The 13,366-nt window shown below is 37.1% G+C and overlaps 1 protein-coding gene across 1 annotated transcript in view; it reads right to left on the bottom strand.

Moving 5' to 3' along the window:
• LOC136029709 (AMP deaminase 2-like) overlaps positions 1 to 13,366 on the bottom strand; it is an 89,648-nt gene that overhangs the window by 53,960 nt on the left and 22,322 nt on the right. Inside the window, exons 3-4 of the mRNA XM_065708213.1 lie at positions 6,299 to 6,428; positions 130 to 319 (exon numbers count right to left, since the gene is read on the bottom strand). Coding sequence (XP_065564285.1) covers positions 130 to 319; positions 6,299 to 6,428 — 320 coding nt within the window. The remainder of the gene's footprint in view (positions 1 to 129; positions 320 to 6,298; positions 6,429 to 13,366) is intronic.

The following is a 13,366-nucleotide window of genomic DNA, read 5'->3' as shown; positions in this document are numbered from 1 at the left end:
AAATATAAAAGTAAGGTGCAGAAGAAATAACCATAGAATAAAACTCTTTGGCATGAAATCTAAAGCAAAGAGTCATTACGAGAAATAGACAAATAATTAGATATGAAAAAAAAACAACAACAAACCAACCTAGTTCCGATTTTGTCGGCTTTTGTTTAGCTCCACTTATCTTCTGAGCAAGTTTCTTGTCTTTAGCGCAATCTATGAACCTTCCAGCAAGGTTGGGAAAAGACTGATTGGCAATTTTCATATATTGACGTCGTAGACAGAGTGCTTGAACCAAAAGACGCGAAGGAGCCCTAAATTCTTCCGCAAAAACCTATAATAAACAAGAAGTTAGCTATTACTTTAAAATAAAAAAAAATACTTGTTTTCTTAATTAACTTAGTTATGGTCTGCAACAGTTTGACCATCTCTCAACTGTGCCGACAAATGAACCTGCACTATATCTATCTTCTTTCGACCCTTCTTCAAACAAGCGGAAGGAGAAGGCGAAAATTACAGTAGACTGATAAGGCCTGCAATAATAATTTTAAGTAAATTTTGTAATCTCAGTTATGGTCTGCAACAGTTTAACCATCTCTCAATTGTGCCAACAAATACACCCGTACCATACCTACATTGTTTTCACCCTTCTTCAAACTAGTGGAAGGAGAAGGCCAAAATTACAGTAGACTGATATGGCCTGCAATGATAATTTTAAGTATTTTTTATAATCTCAGTTATGGTCTGCAACAGCTTGACCATCTCTCAACTATACCAACAAATACACCCGCACCATTTCTATATTGTTCTGACCATTCTTCAAACAAGTGGAAGGAGAAGGCCAAAATCCAAGTAGATAGATGTGGCCAGCAATAATAATTTTAAGTATTTTTTTTTTATATTCTCAGTAACGGTCTGGAACAGTTTGACCATCTCTCAACTGTGCCAACAAATACACCCGCACCATATCTATCTTCTTTCGACCCTTCTTTAAACAAGCGGAAGGAGAAGGCGAAAACTACCGTAGACTGATAAGGCCTGCAATAATAATTTTACAAGTTAATGAGTGATTTAGCGATGCCACGAGGACACTGAATGTAAAGCCACTCTCAGATTACTATATAAATTTAATGGCCTGAAATTTTTTTTACCATCGCTCAACTATGCCAGCAAACACAACCGCACCATATCCATATTGTTTCAACATTTCTTCAAACAAGTGGAAGGAGAAGGCTAAAGTTACAGTAGACTGATATGGCCTGCAATAATAATTTTACAAGTTAATGAGTGATTTAGCGATGCCACGAGGACACTGAATGTAAAGGCCCTCTCAGATTACTATACAAATTTTATGGCCTGCAATTGCTTGACCACCTCTCAACTATGCCAACAAACACACCCACACCATATCTATACTGTTTCGACCCTTCTTCAAACAAGTGGAAGAAGAAGGTCAAAATTAAAGTAGATTGATACCCTTAGTAATTGTTGATTTCTTGACTAGCTGCAATTTTCACTCTCTAAATACTCAACAAAAGGCAAGTTCATGAGTGATTTAGCCATAGTACTAGGACACAGAATATAAAGCCCCTTTCAGATTGTTATACAAATGTGGCCATCTTGTGAAAACTTCGAGAAAAATATGATCAAAAAAGGTAAGATGACAATATTAAGACAGGCAGCGATAAAAATTCAGTTTTCCACAATTATAGCGCCTTTTAAAGCTAATGGGCGATATTAACTACTTATTTTTTGGATATTTTCCTTGAAATTATTGTTTAAGCAGCCTAAATGTGCAGCTTTTCTCCCACTTTGCAAGGAAACAAGGCAGCTCTTAATTTTTATGGCTTTTGGTATTAACCAACTGACATATAGCAATCGCAAATTCTGTCGGTCTGTCGGTCTGTCTGTCGGTCCCGGTTTTGCTATTTTAGGCACTTCCAGGTAAGCTAGGACGATGAAATTTGGCAGGCGTATCAGGGACCGGGCCAGATTAAATTAGAAATAGTCGTTTTCCCAATTTGACCATCTGAGGGAGAGTAGGGGGCCCGTTAATTCGAAAAAAATAGAAAAATTGAAGTATTTTTAACTTACGAATGGTTGATCAGATCTTAATGAAATTCAATGTTTGGAAGGATATCGTGTCTCAGAGCTGTTATTTTAAATTCCGACCGGATCTGGTGACATTGGGGGGGGATTTGGGAGCGGGAAACCTAAAATCTTGGAAAACACTTAGAGTGGAAGGATCGGGATGAAACTTGGTGGGAAAAATAAACACAAATCCTAGATACATGATTGACATAACCGAAACGGATCCGCTCTCTTTGGGGTAGTTGGGGGGGGGGGGGTTAATTCTGAAAAATTAGAAAAATGAGGTATTTTTAACTTACGAACAGGTGATCGGATCTCAATGAAATTTGATTTTTAGAAGGATATCGTGTCTAAGAGCTCTTATTTTAATTCCCGACCGGATCTGGTGACATTGGAGGGGGGGGGGGTTGGGAGGGGGAAACCTAAAATCTTGGAAAACACTTAGAGTTGAGGGATCGGGATGAAACTTGGTGGGAAAAATAAGCACAAGTCCTAGATACATGACTGACATAACCGGAACCGATCCGCTCTCTTTGGGGTAGTTGGGGGGGGGGGGGGTTAATTTTGAAAAATTATAAAAAATGAGGTATTTTCAACTTAAGAACGGGTGATCGGATCTCAATGAAATTTGATATATAGAAGGATATTGTGTCTCAGAGCTCTTATTTTAAATCCCGACCGGATCTGGTGATATTGGGGGGGGGGGGGTTTGGGGTGGTGGAACCTAAAATCATGGAAAACGCTTAGATTGGAGGGATCGGGATAACACTTGGTGGGAAAAATAAGCAGAATTCTTAGATACGTGATTTACATAATTGGAACGGATCCGCTCTATTGGGAGGGGGGGGGGGGTTAATTCTGAAAAATTAGAAAACATGAGGTACTTTTAACTTACGAATGGGTGATCGGATCTCAATGAAATTTGATATTTAGAAAGATATCGTGTCTCAAAGCTCAAATTTTAAATCCCGACCGGATCTGGTGACATTGGGGGGAGTTCTGGGTGGGGCAACCTAAAATCATGGAAAACGCTTAGATTGGAGGGATCGGGATGAAAATTGGAGGGAAAAATAAGCAGAAGTCTTAGATACGTGATTTACATAATTGGAACAGATCCGCTCCATTGGGGGAGGGGGGGTTAATTCTGAAAAATTAGAAAAAATGGCGTATTTTTATCTTACGAAGGAGTGATCGGATCTTCCTAAAACTTCATATTTAGAAGGACCTCGTAACTCAAATCTCTTATTTTAAATCTCAACCGGATCCAGCGTCATTGGGGGGGGGGGGCAGTTGGGGGGACCAGAAATCTTAGAAAATACTTAAAGCGGAGAAATCAGGATGAAACTGGGTGGGAAGAATAAAAACCTGTCTAAGATACATGACTGACATAAACGGACCGGATCTGCTCTCTTTGGTGGAGTTGGGGAGGGGGGAATTTGAAAATTGAGGTACTTGTAACTTACGAAAGGGTGACCAGATCTTAATGAAATTTGATATTTAGAAGGATCTTGTGCTTTAAAGCTCTAATTTTAAATTCCGATCAGATCCTGTGACATTGGGGGGAGTTGGAGGGGGAAACCGGAATTCTTGGAAAACGTGCAAATTGGGGTATTTTTATCTTACGAATACGTGATCGGATCGTAATGGAATTTTATATTTAGAAGGAATTCATGCCTCAGAGCTCTTATTTCGAATCCCGACCAGATCTTTTGACATTGGGGGTAGTTGGTGGGGGAAATCTTGGAAAACACTTGGAGTGGAGGAATCGGGATGAAGCTTGGTGGATAGAATAAGCAAATGTCCTTGATACGTGATTGACGTAACCGTACTGGATTCGCTCTCTTTGGGGGAATTGGGGGGAGGGGTTCAGTGATTTGACGAGTTTGGTGCTTCTGGACGTGCTAGGACGATGAAAATTGGTAGGCGTGTCAGGGAGCTGCACAAATTGACTTGATAAAGTCGTTTTCCCAGATTCGACCATCTGGGGGGCTAAAGGGAGAGGAAAAATTAGAAAACATGAGGTATTTATAACTTACGAGTGGGTGATCGGATCTTTATGAATTTTGATATTTAGAAGGACATCGTGACTCAGAGCTCTTATTTTAAAACCTGACCGGCATTAAGCCTCTGATTTCCTTTTAAATCAATCTATTGATTCTAAGAAATTTTGTTAGAGCTCATACCATATGAGCTCTTAGCTCTTGTTCTAAGGGTAAAGACAAATTATTAAAATAGTACTTGGGGGAAAGGAGGAATCCCTGAAATCTATCTCGGCAATTTCTTAACAGTACTTAGGAAATTATCTATTGGTAATACTGGACTAATATGAGCCAAATTTGGAGTAGAAGCAAAAACCTAGCCTATGTCCTCATACAATCCAAATAGGATATGCATATATATTAAATATGTTCATATCTTGTCCGTTTATTATTTTACAAAGTAGTTTTGTCTTTAGAGAATCACCAAGATCAACCAAGTACCAAGACCAGCGGCAATAGAGTCATATTATTTTGACATTCTACCATCAAGCAATTGATGGAACCACTGATTCCGTTGCTAAGACAACATCCCTCTTTTAGTCCTCTTAGTTGGTTTACTATCATATGATGGCTATTTACAGCGTTACTGGTATTTATTTTGCTGACTCAAGTTATCGTTAGCTTGCTTGGAAAAATTTGTCAAAAATACAAGATATTTGACTGATTGAAATTCAAACCGTTATCCTTAGAGAAGACGAGGGAAAGGAGAACACTCCTTCAAAAGGCGCAAAGGGTCTCATAAAAAAAGTTGTCTAAAACGCACTTTTCTCGTGTTTTGGCCTCCTAACCACCCTAGGAAAAAATCCTTAAAGCGGACCTGTGTCCACCTATGATCGATATGTGTTTAAAAGTTTTTCTGTAAGGCAAGCAATACCATATACAAAATTCAGATGTACAACTGAATGTAAACAAACACAAAATTAAATAACAAGCAACCATGGGAACACTGAGGATAGCTGTGTTACATTATGCTCCTTTAAACCAGAATAAAAAAAACTGCAAACAGAAAAAGTAACCGTTTGAGCTTTTGATCTAAAATTTCCAGTAGTGTTGACAACTATAATGGGCTAGACTATGGCAAATACACTAACCCTTCTTTAACAATCCCGTGCAAGAGACAATTACCCTGAGCTTCTAGTCCAATTCTCATCCAACGAAAGTTACCCCCAAGTAGGAAACACATAACCCAGCAGAGAGCCTATCCGTCTACCTTCTTTGTAAATTAATTATTAAACGGAGCCATTATATTATAACTGACATAAATTGAAAGTTGTCGTTCAGTATCACACTAGCTCCTCATTTCAAATTTGAAAATCAGCTAAAAATATATTAAATATGGAAATTAGCAAGTTCCAAAAAAGAACAAGCGTTTAATGTTAAACTTGAATTCTGTATATAAGCAATTATTTATAGAATAACTAAAGGTGCATAGATAAAACACTTAATACTAAATATATAATCTCCACGGAGCTGAAAAAAGCCCTGTATATGCCTGAAAAATAAAATTCTTAAGGATTTTTAACAGTTTTTTCGTTTTTTAAAGAATTTTCCGAAGGGGTGGGCAATGTTTCACGGCCTAAAATTGTGGGCCAAAGGTTTAGATGCTACAGCAAGTCCTGAAGAATCAAAGGAGTAATGATGCTTGCAAACGAGGGAAGGTACCTCTCCCCCCAGTTACTCTCAGAAGGGCTTCCTGGAAAACTGAAAATAGTGGTCTAACAGGCACATTTTTTTTTTTTTTTTTACATCCGTTGCGTAAATTTCTACAGACAATTAAAAAAAATTGACGAAAACATTTTGGCCAAGAGGGATCTTATCTAAAATTCAAAACATACCAAAGACTCAAAAGTATAAAACTTATAATCAGAAATCTTAAAAATCTTTTCCTCAGAGTTTTTCTCGAGAGTGCGTAGAAACAACAAAAGCACTGGGTCCTTTGACACCGTTCCAGCCGCGTGCGGATTACGAATCCACCCGGGAATACACGCCGTGAGCAACGCAGATGACCAACATGACCAGAGAACAGCCGAGGCTGCCCTCAACCCATCACATCAGCACTCGCTACCCACGACACTGATCCCGAAGATGGCTCGAACTTCGAAAGGAACTCCATCCCTCCCCTCCTTGTACGAAGAAATGAGAATGATCCATAAAAATAAGTATTCTGAAACAAAAATACATACAGAGTCATCTTGAAGATCTGGAACAATGTTAATTTTCTGAAACTCAACCCCTTCTTCAAATAATTCGTCTTCTAGTCCATCTTTGATTGCAGGACCTTCAAGCTTGATTCGTCGATCGCTTCTTGCAGCCCTTTAACAAGGAAATTAAATATAATTCCAAATCGATGATTGAATAGCTAATTAAGAGGAAATTTGCAATTTAAGACCAGAGGGGGGAAAGTATTTCTGAAGTGACAATGAAATATAACAGTTTTTCTAATTCCGCTGTAAAACACATACAGAAATCTCTTCCAGGAATAAATAAAAAAAACTGAAATAGAAGTTTACCAAAATAGCTCAAAAATTCGATTGATTCGACTAATTCATTTCTGGTATTATCCTAATTAAAGGCGAGAAAATATGCAGAGCCCACACCAAACTATACAGGCAAAATAAAATGCCCGACTTGTACATTGAAATCATGCCAGACCTCACAAAGAAACTAGGTTTAGACTAAGGCATCCATTGTTCTTGTAGTTTGCCAGAAAATTATGATGCCAAGGAAATTACGACGGGCCCAGGTCCCAGCAACCATCTTAATACTTTAATAGCTTTCTTTTATCTTCTGTTTAATTTTCTTTTCGTTAGAATTTTCCACTATCCTTTGAAATATATTCCTGTATACGTGCCTCGTCTATTTTAGTATTTTACGATATATTTTAAATTCAGAAATGAAATTTTTGCACTGCGCTTTTATAATATTTATCTTAGTTAAACTATACTGTAGAATCTACAGTGTAGATGAATGGTGAATATCCTGTGAAAAAAGCTAAAGTATTAAAATAGAATTTGGGAAAGGATGAAATTTTTTTTTTTGGCATTGAGACAAATCCGAAAATTGTTAATTTAGGCGAAATAATAAGTTTATTGTGTCATAGACATAATATAAAGTCACTATCCATAGATTTACCACAAGTGTTGAAACTAATAGCCTACGAATATTTGTCTTTCCGGTATTGAGCGTGTTTTTGGTTAAACTTTGTCTTAGGGTGACCCAATACACTTCCTAATTACATTCCTCAGAAAGATTCAATTAAATTCAAATAGGAGTTGCGTTACTAACCAGAGCCGGCCAAGAAAAAAACAAACATTAATTACACAGTCAGCACGTATTATTACTTCCTGACAAAGCTTCAACGGATGCTCAGATTTATCTGTTTTTAAGCCAAATTAAACAGTATAAGTTAGCGGCGTTCATCAAATAATGACCTCTAGTCTATCTCTTTTTGTAAAGATAAGAATGGGTAACTGGGACTGAATAATCTGAGATCGAGAAGGATAGAAAAAAAAGAGGAAAAATTGACGTACTCACGATATAACACAAATTACTAAGGTTAAAAACCCAATAATTTGCCCATTTAGAAGCTTCGGAATATCAAAATAAAACATATTCAGAACCTATGGGATATGTTTTCGATTTTCTTTCCACACTATTTTTTTTCCGGTGTACATAAACTAATACAAAAGCGTCTCAAAATTAAGGCTTTTGCAAAATAGCTTAGAAAAGCAAAATCTTTACTCCTCTTGTCAAAGAACCACATCTATCAGAACACATGCTATATCCATCCCCCGATATTATATATATTATATTGCGATTGTTTTTAAAGCTCATGAAAGGAATTTATTTTCTGTTGCAAAATTTACCTTCAAAGTTACTATAAATGATTTTTCGCTTGTTCTTTTTGCTTTATTTTTCTTGGCGTCCTTAAATTATTACGATGTACCTTTTACTGAATCACAAACATATGTAATGATAGGGGCTGCGATACCCCCTGACAAGGGAAAATTTGTTAGTGTTCATTTTTGGATTGCATAAAAAAACACTACCCCATATTTATACTAGCAAGAAACCTGGGCCAAAATTTCTTATTATTTTTCATGCGCTATTTCTATTACCCAGTTCGAAGGTGCTATTTACGATTCGTGTCAAAAATCAGGAAATATGAGATTCATTAAAATCAAGCTCAAACCTAAGCAGCCTAAATTATCGAATTTTAAGTTTATTCACTAAGATTTAATAAACCACAGAAATTCTATAAGTTCAGCAAATCAATATCGATGGCTAACACCAAATGAGTCATATAATACCTTCGGTAAGCTCTTAGCTCCCTCTTGGTCCTCCCCTTTAAATTTGAAACTGAAGATAATAAGAAGTAAACGAACAGAAAAGTGAAAAAGACGAAAAACTGAAAAAAGACAATTGTTTATCAATTGTCTCTAGGCTGACCACTGTCAACCCAGAAAATAGTACATGTATCTATTTTTAAATCTATAATAAGATTTATTTGACATTTATTTATAATATCTGACAATTTATTTGTTATTTGACCAGCCTTTAGAATTGTCAAATTATAAATGACAACTCTGATACCTAGAATGTTAACATTTCGATTTCATCTCCAACTGTTTTCAGAGGTGCCAAATTTTAGACGCCATATGCAGGCTCTGGCTTTTACTAAAACTTTTCAGCACTAGAATATTCACCTAGATTGGCATTTCTTTGCAACAAGAATAACCCAGACCTTTTTTGACGGATTATGTATCGAATTAACAACCCCAAAGTGTTTATTAAGCAGATTTGAAAAGCTATCAAAATCGTAGCTTGTTTTTGACGACTTCGACTTACAATTGAGTGAAATAATACTATCGAGTCCGACTTTGAGGCCTGTTTTCGAACTACTGAATATCACTTTTGGTTAAACACTCCACTAATGTACTTAACAAAGTTCAAAATTTTATTGCTCCCCGCTTGAATTCTAAAAAAAGCTGACTACAAACTTGAATTATCTTAGAATGAGTAGTAGAAACAAGGAAAGTAACATATTTGGGTTCTTTCTTTATATAGTAATGCTTATTATGGATCCCTATGAGGAGAAGATTTGTAATACACAATGTGGAATATACTATCCACTTTGGCGAACAACCCCCCCCCCCCGTCCAACAAAAAATCCATCATTGATAGTAACATAGATACACATTAACAATATAGTTATTGGAATCTGAGTTTATTCGTATTTTGCCGACTCTCGACTTTTAGACGTTCTTAGTTGTACTCTCGACTCCGATATCAAAGTCTATTTCTGAACGATATTAGCTCCTTTGGCTAAACGCTAGTACCCACTCAGATTAAACAGTTATGACGAATGTACTTTCACAGTTATTCTAGCACACATGCCTGATGACGCACCCGCGATCACGTTAATCTGCTACCCTAATATCTGGTTTCACACTTCAATTCGATCAAGTGATCGATCAAGTGAGTACTCTACTCAGACATTTCGACGAAACTTACCAATCGCGGTTACTTTCACAAAGTTCATACATTATTTAATCCCTATAGGTTATTATAAACGAGGATCGGAAAGCAAATCGTAAGAACTGGCCAAGGTAGGAATTTTACAGAAAAAGTTTTCTTTTGCTGCTGCGTTCCACAGTTCCAAAAAAAGAGATGAGAAAACTTGAAAGGCTTCCAAGAATAACGATGTCTATTCAAAAGGGGATAGATTGCGAAATAAAAACAAACTGCGTCTTCTATTTTTTATAAAAATATTTTTATGCAACACATTTTCCAACAAAAAAGCACTTTTGCGATGTTACTACTGAGAGAATACTCAATTTGGAAATGATCATACATAGTGATCCTACTTTTGCAAAGTAATATTAGCTTTTTTGATTCAAGATCATTCAAAAGATTGTTCAACAGAGTTATACAAATATTTAAATTTTGCATGGGACGAATAACATGAAAAAAAATGTTAAATCAATTATAAAGCATATATGTTTTTCAAAAGAGGTAGGGATGGGCTAAGGGGTGAGGGTGCAAATTCAAAGAATAGGAAAAAACACGCAATGGAAGTAAAACTCTAATGTAAGCAAAATATACCCAATTTGCATTAGAATTTTCAAAGTAGTAGCTCGGTGCAGTAGCAAATGATAGTGAGGGGGGGGGGATTACAAAGACGCGAGACTTATCCGCTCTTCTTGTATTGATATTTACAAAAATATGTTAAAGTTTTCAAAGATTTGGGATTAAGGCAACTGGAATAGAATGGTAATGACATGTACACTTGTATTCTGTCAACTAAAATAGTATCAAATAATAGACCCATCATCACAGGGTTTGTACAAAAATATCAGGAATAATTTTTCTCCCTGTAACTGTACTTGAGAGCGCACCCATAACCATGCTCGGTGATGACGATGACATCTTCAAAAATACGCAAAGCACTGGTCTTCTCCTAGCGTCTGTTCTGGCTAGACTGTGTTTTTACCGGACCACTACAAAATGACTCGACGCAAGCGCAAAATGCAGCAAAACATTGGATGAGTGCTGCACCATCAATTTCGTATTGTAGAAGAGAAATCGAGCATGAAAACCTAGGCATGGTTTGCTAGAAATTCAAGAATCAAGTTTTTCAAAAGGTATAGTTTGAAGTAGACGCTGTGACTGTGACATACGGAACGGAATCAACGAAGCACATGCCCTCTTTTTACAGCTGCGCTGTCACCAATGGAGCCAGCGGATATAAGCAAGAGGACTAGAATTTCTGTTTACAAAGCGGCTGTCAATTCTGCTATCTTCTTTGGAGTTAACCCTTTGGCATAAAAGACGCTTCATCTTCATGGTATGGAAGTATATAACACGCTATCTACAAAAAACCCTGAAAAAGGTACTCCTACAGAATCACATATGTTGATGTGCGGTACTGCTCCTGTAATACCGAGCCCACTGTAAGAATTTTCACACAGAGAAGACTGGCAATGTACTGAGGAGATCCACTGACCGCTTCATCAAGCAAGTGCTTCTAGCTGCTGCTTTGCAAGATTGGTAGAGGTGACCAGACGGTCAATTGAAGAAATGGTGAGTAACTGTCAGAAAATTCCATGGCACAACTAGCGGAAGTTTGGCAGAAGACAGGAGAGATGGTGGCTCCAGTTTGCTGAAGAACTGGTACAAGATCGCGGCTGATGTGACTCATTCATTCATCTGGATTCTTGTGGCCCCAAAATTCGTTTGGCCCCAAAAAAGCACAAGAAGAAGTGTCAAATATGATTGCATTCAGACCGTGATTAAGTGTTCACATAATTGCCGATACAATTGGGATTTATAATGGGAAAGTGCACAGCATTATCACTGGAAATTTGGACATGCGGAAAATCTGTGCCAAAATTCGTCCCAAGGGTCTTGCCGGTTGACTAAAATCAAAGGCAAGTGTCAGCTTACGAAGGCATGTCATAACGGGTTAAAGCCCTCGAACTTTTAATCAACGTATTCAAAGGAGACAAAACAAGTATTCAAAGGAGACGAATTCAAGTATGCTTTAAAAAAAAACCAAAAACAAATGGAAAAGCTCCAAATGGTGTAAGGCACAATAATAAGCCTCAAAAAGGGTTCAAATGAGCAAATCAAGAGCAAAAGCCATGTTTGTCACTTTCTTCAATACTAATTGAGTGGTTCACAACAACTCTTTACAGAAGAGGCTTACAGTAAATGGTAATTTACCAGGGAGGAGTAACAGGACCGAAAAGAAGGACCAACTGGATGAGGTCCGCCATTGCTAAAAATTCTAAATCGCATTACAATAACGAAAAAAAGCCACACTTGATCCAAGGTCACAGAGTACACAATGATAAATACAATTTTCCAAACCCTTTAAAGTTTCAACTTGGCACCGTCAAGTTATTCCTATTCCCAAGAGTAATATTCTGCCTCAAAACACACCATTATGGGACCTTAAGTCACTTTAATGAAGTTTGCCCGCGCACCGTAGAAAATGTTCAAGAATCCACGTTCACGGTAGTCTTAGAGTTGTAGAAAAGCCACAGGTAAGTGTACTGACAGCCAAGGGATATAATCTTGAAAACTTTCCAGCTATTATAACAATGCCTCAAAAACAAATTTGTTTTTACAGAACTTTTCCCAACACATTCTAGAAAAAATTCAGTTCAGTATTTGTATGCTAAGTATGGCCAATCTACATTGATTTTAAGGGTTACTTCAGACAAATTGCAATAGTTTTGATTTTGGTGTCATTCAAACTGGAAAAAAAATTTCTACAGGATATACAAAATCGACCAAAATCGGTCGAGGTGAAATTGACTTTTATCGGTCTTTTTTCTCCAAAATAACGACTTAAAAATACTACTTCCACTTTAAAAAGTCGGCGATAGGAAAATCCTGTACATATATCACGAATATGAACTCAGTTTTATGTTTTGACCATCCATGAGTCGTCCCCCCCCCCACACACACGTGCACGTGATAAAGTGTGAATTGATATAACTTGAATATTTCTCGAGGTCGGATCCACGCGGAGATAATGTACACTTTCAGTAAGCACGTCTGCGCTTACTGATGTACGCTTACTGATCAGTTTTGGCTTCTAGTTAACTTTTTAGTTACATTCAAGATCCAAGGTAGGTTTTGCCAAGCTGACATCGGAGCATAGCTAAATAGTGAAAAGTCGTGATGGTTATTTTTTACTATAAGCCATCAAAACTAAGGATACATTTTATTGCCAATAAATACTGCTTCTCCACTAGAATGATTGAGATGTACGGAAGATAACCACAACCTTATAATTATACGTACGGTATGGCAAGAATGTTTTGTGAAGCTGTTAAAAGCATCTGAAGAAATTGGTGTTATTCATACTCTAAAGCGATCAGCTTTTGACGCAAGTGAAACCAGGTTTTACATAGTTGAGGTCGGGGTTGAACCAGATACTCTCAATTACTCAGATACCTTTTAGTGAAAAATCCACAAAAATTATTAAGAGTGCCATCTAGCCTTCATGTCTCAAGGAAGAATTACTAGTTTGGTTGATTGATACTTTCAAAAGTTAAACTGCAAATACTGTTTTAGGTATGGCATTTTTTCTGGCAACTTGAACATTGGTGTTTGGAAACTTCATTTGCAAACAATTTCCGACATGCTCCCTTACCTCGCAGCAGATGGTCACAACAGCTACACGAAGTCAGCGAGGCTGTACCTACAGCAGATGAACAGACTTGAATATACAAACCCAA

The sequence above is a fragment of the Artemia franciscana genome, chromosome 7, assembly GCF_032884065.1.
Source record: "Artemia franciscana chromosome 7, ASM3288406v1, whole genome shotgun sequence".
NCBI classification, from domain to species: domain Eukaryota; kingdom Metazoa; phylum Arthropoda; class Branchiopoda; order Anostraca; family Artemiidae; genus Artemia; species Artemia franciscana.
This window is presented reverse-complemented; position numbering and strand designations above follow the sequence as displayed.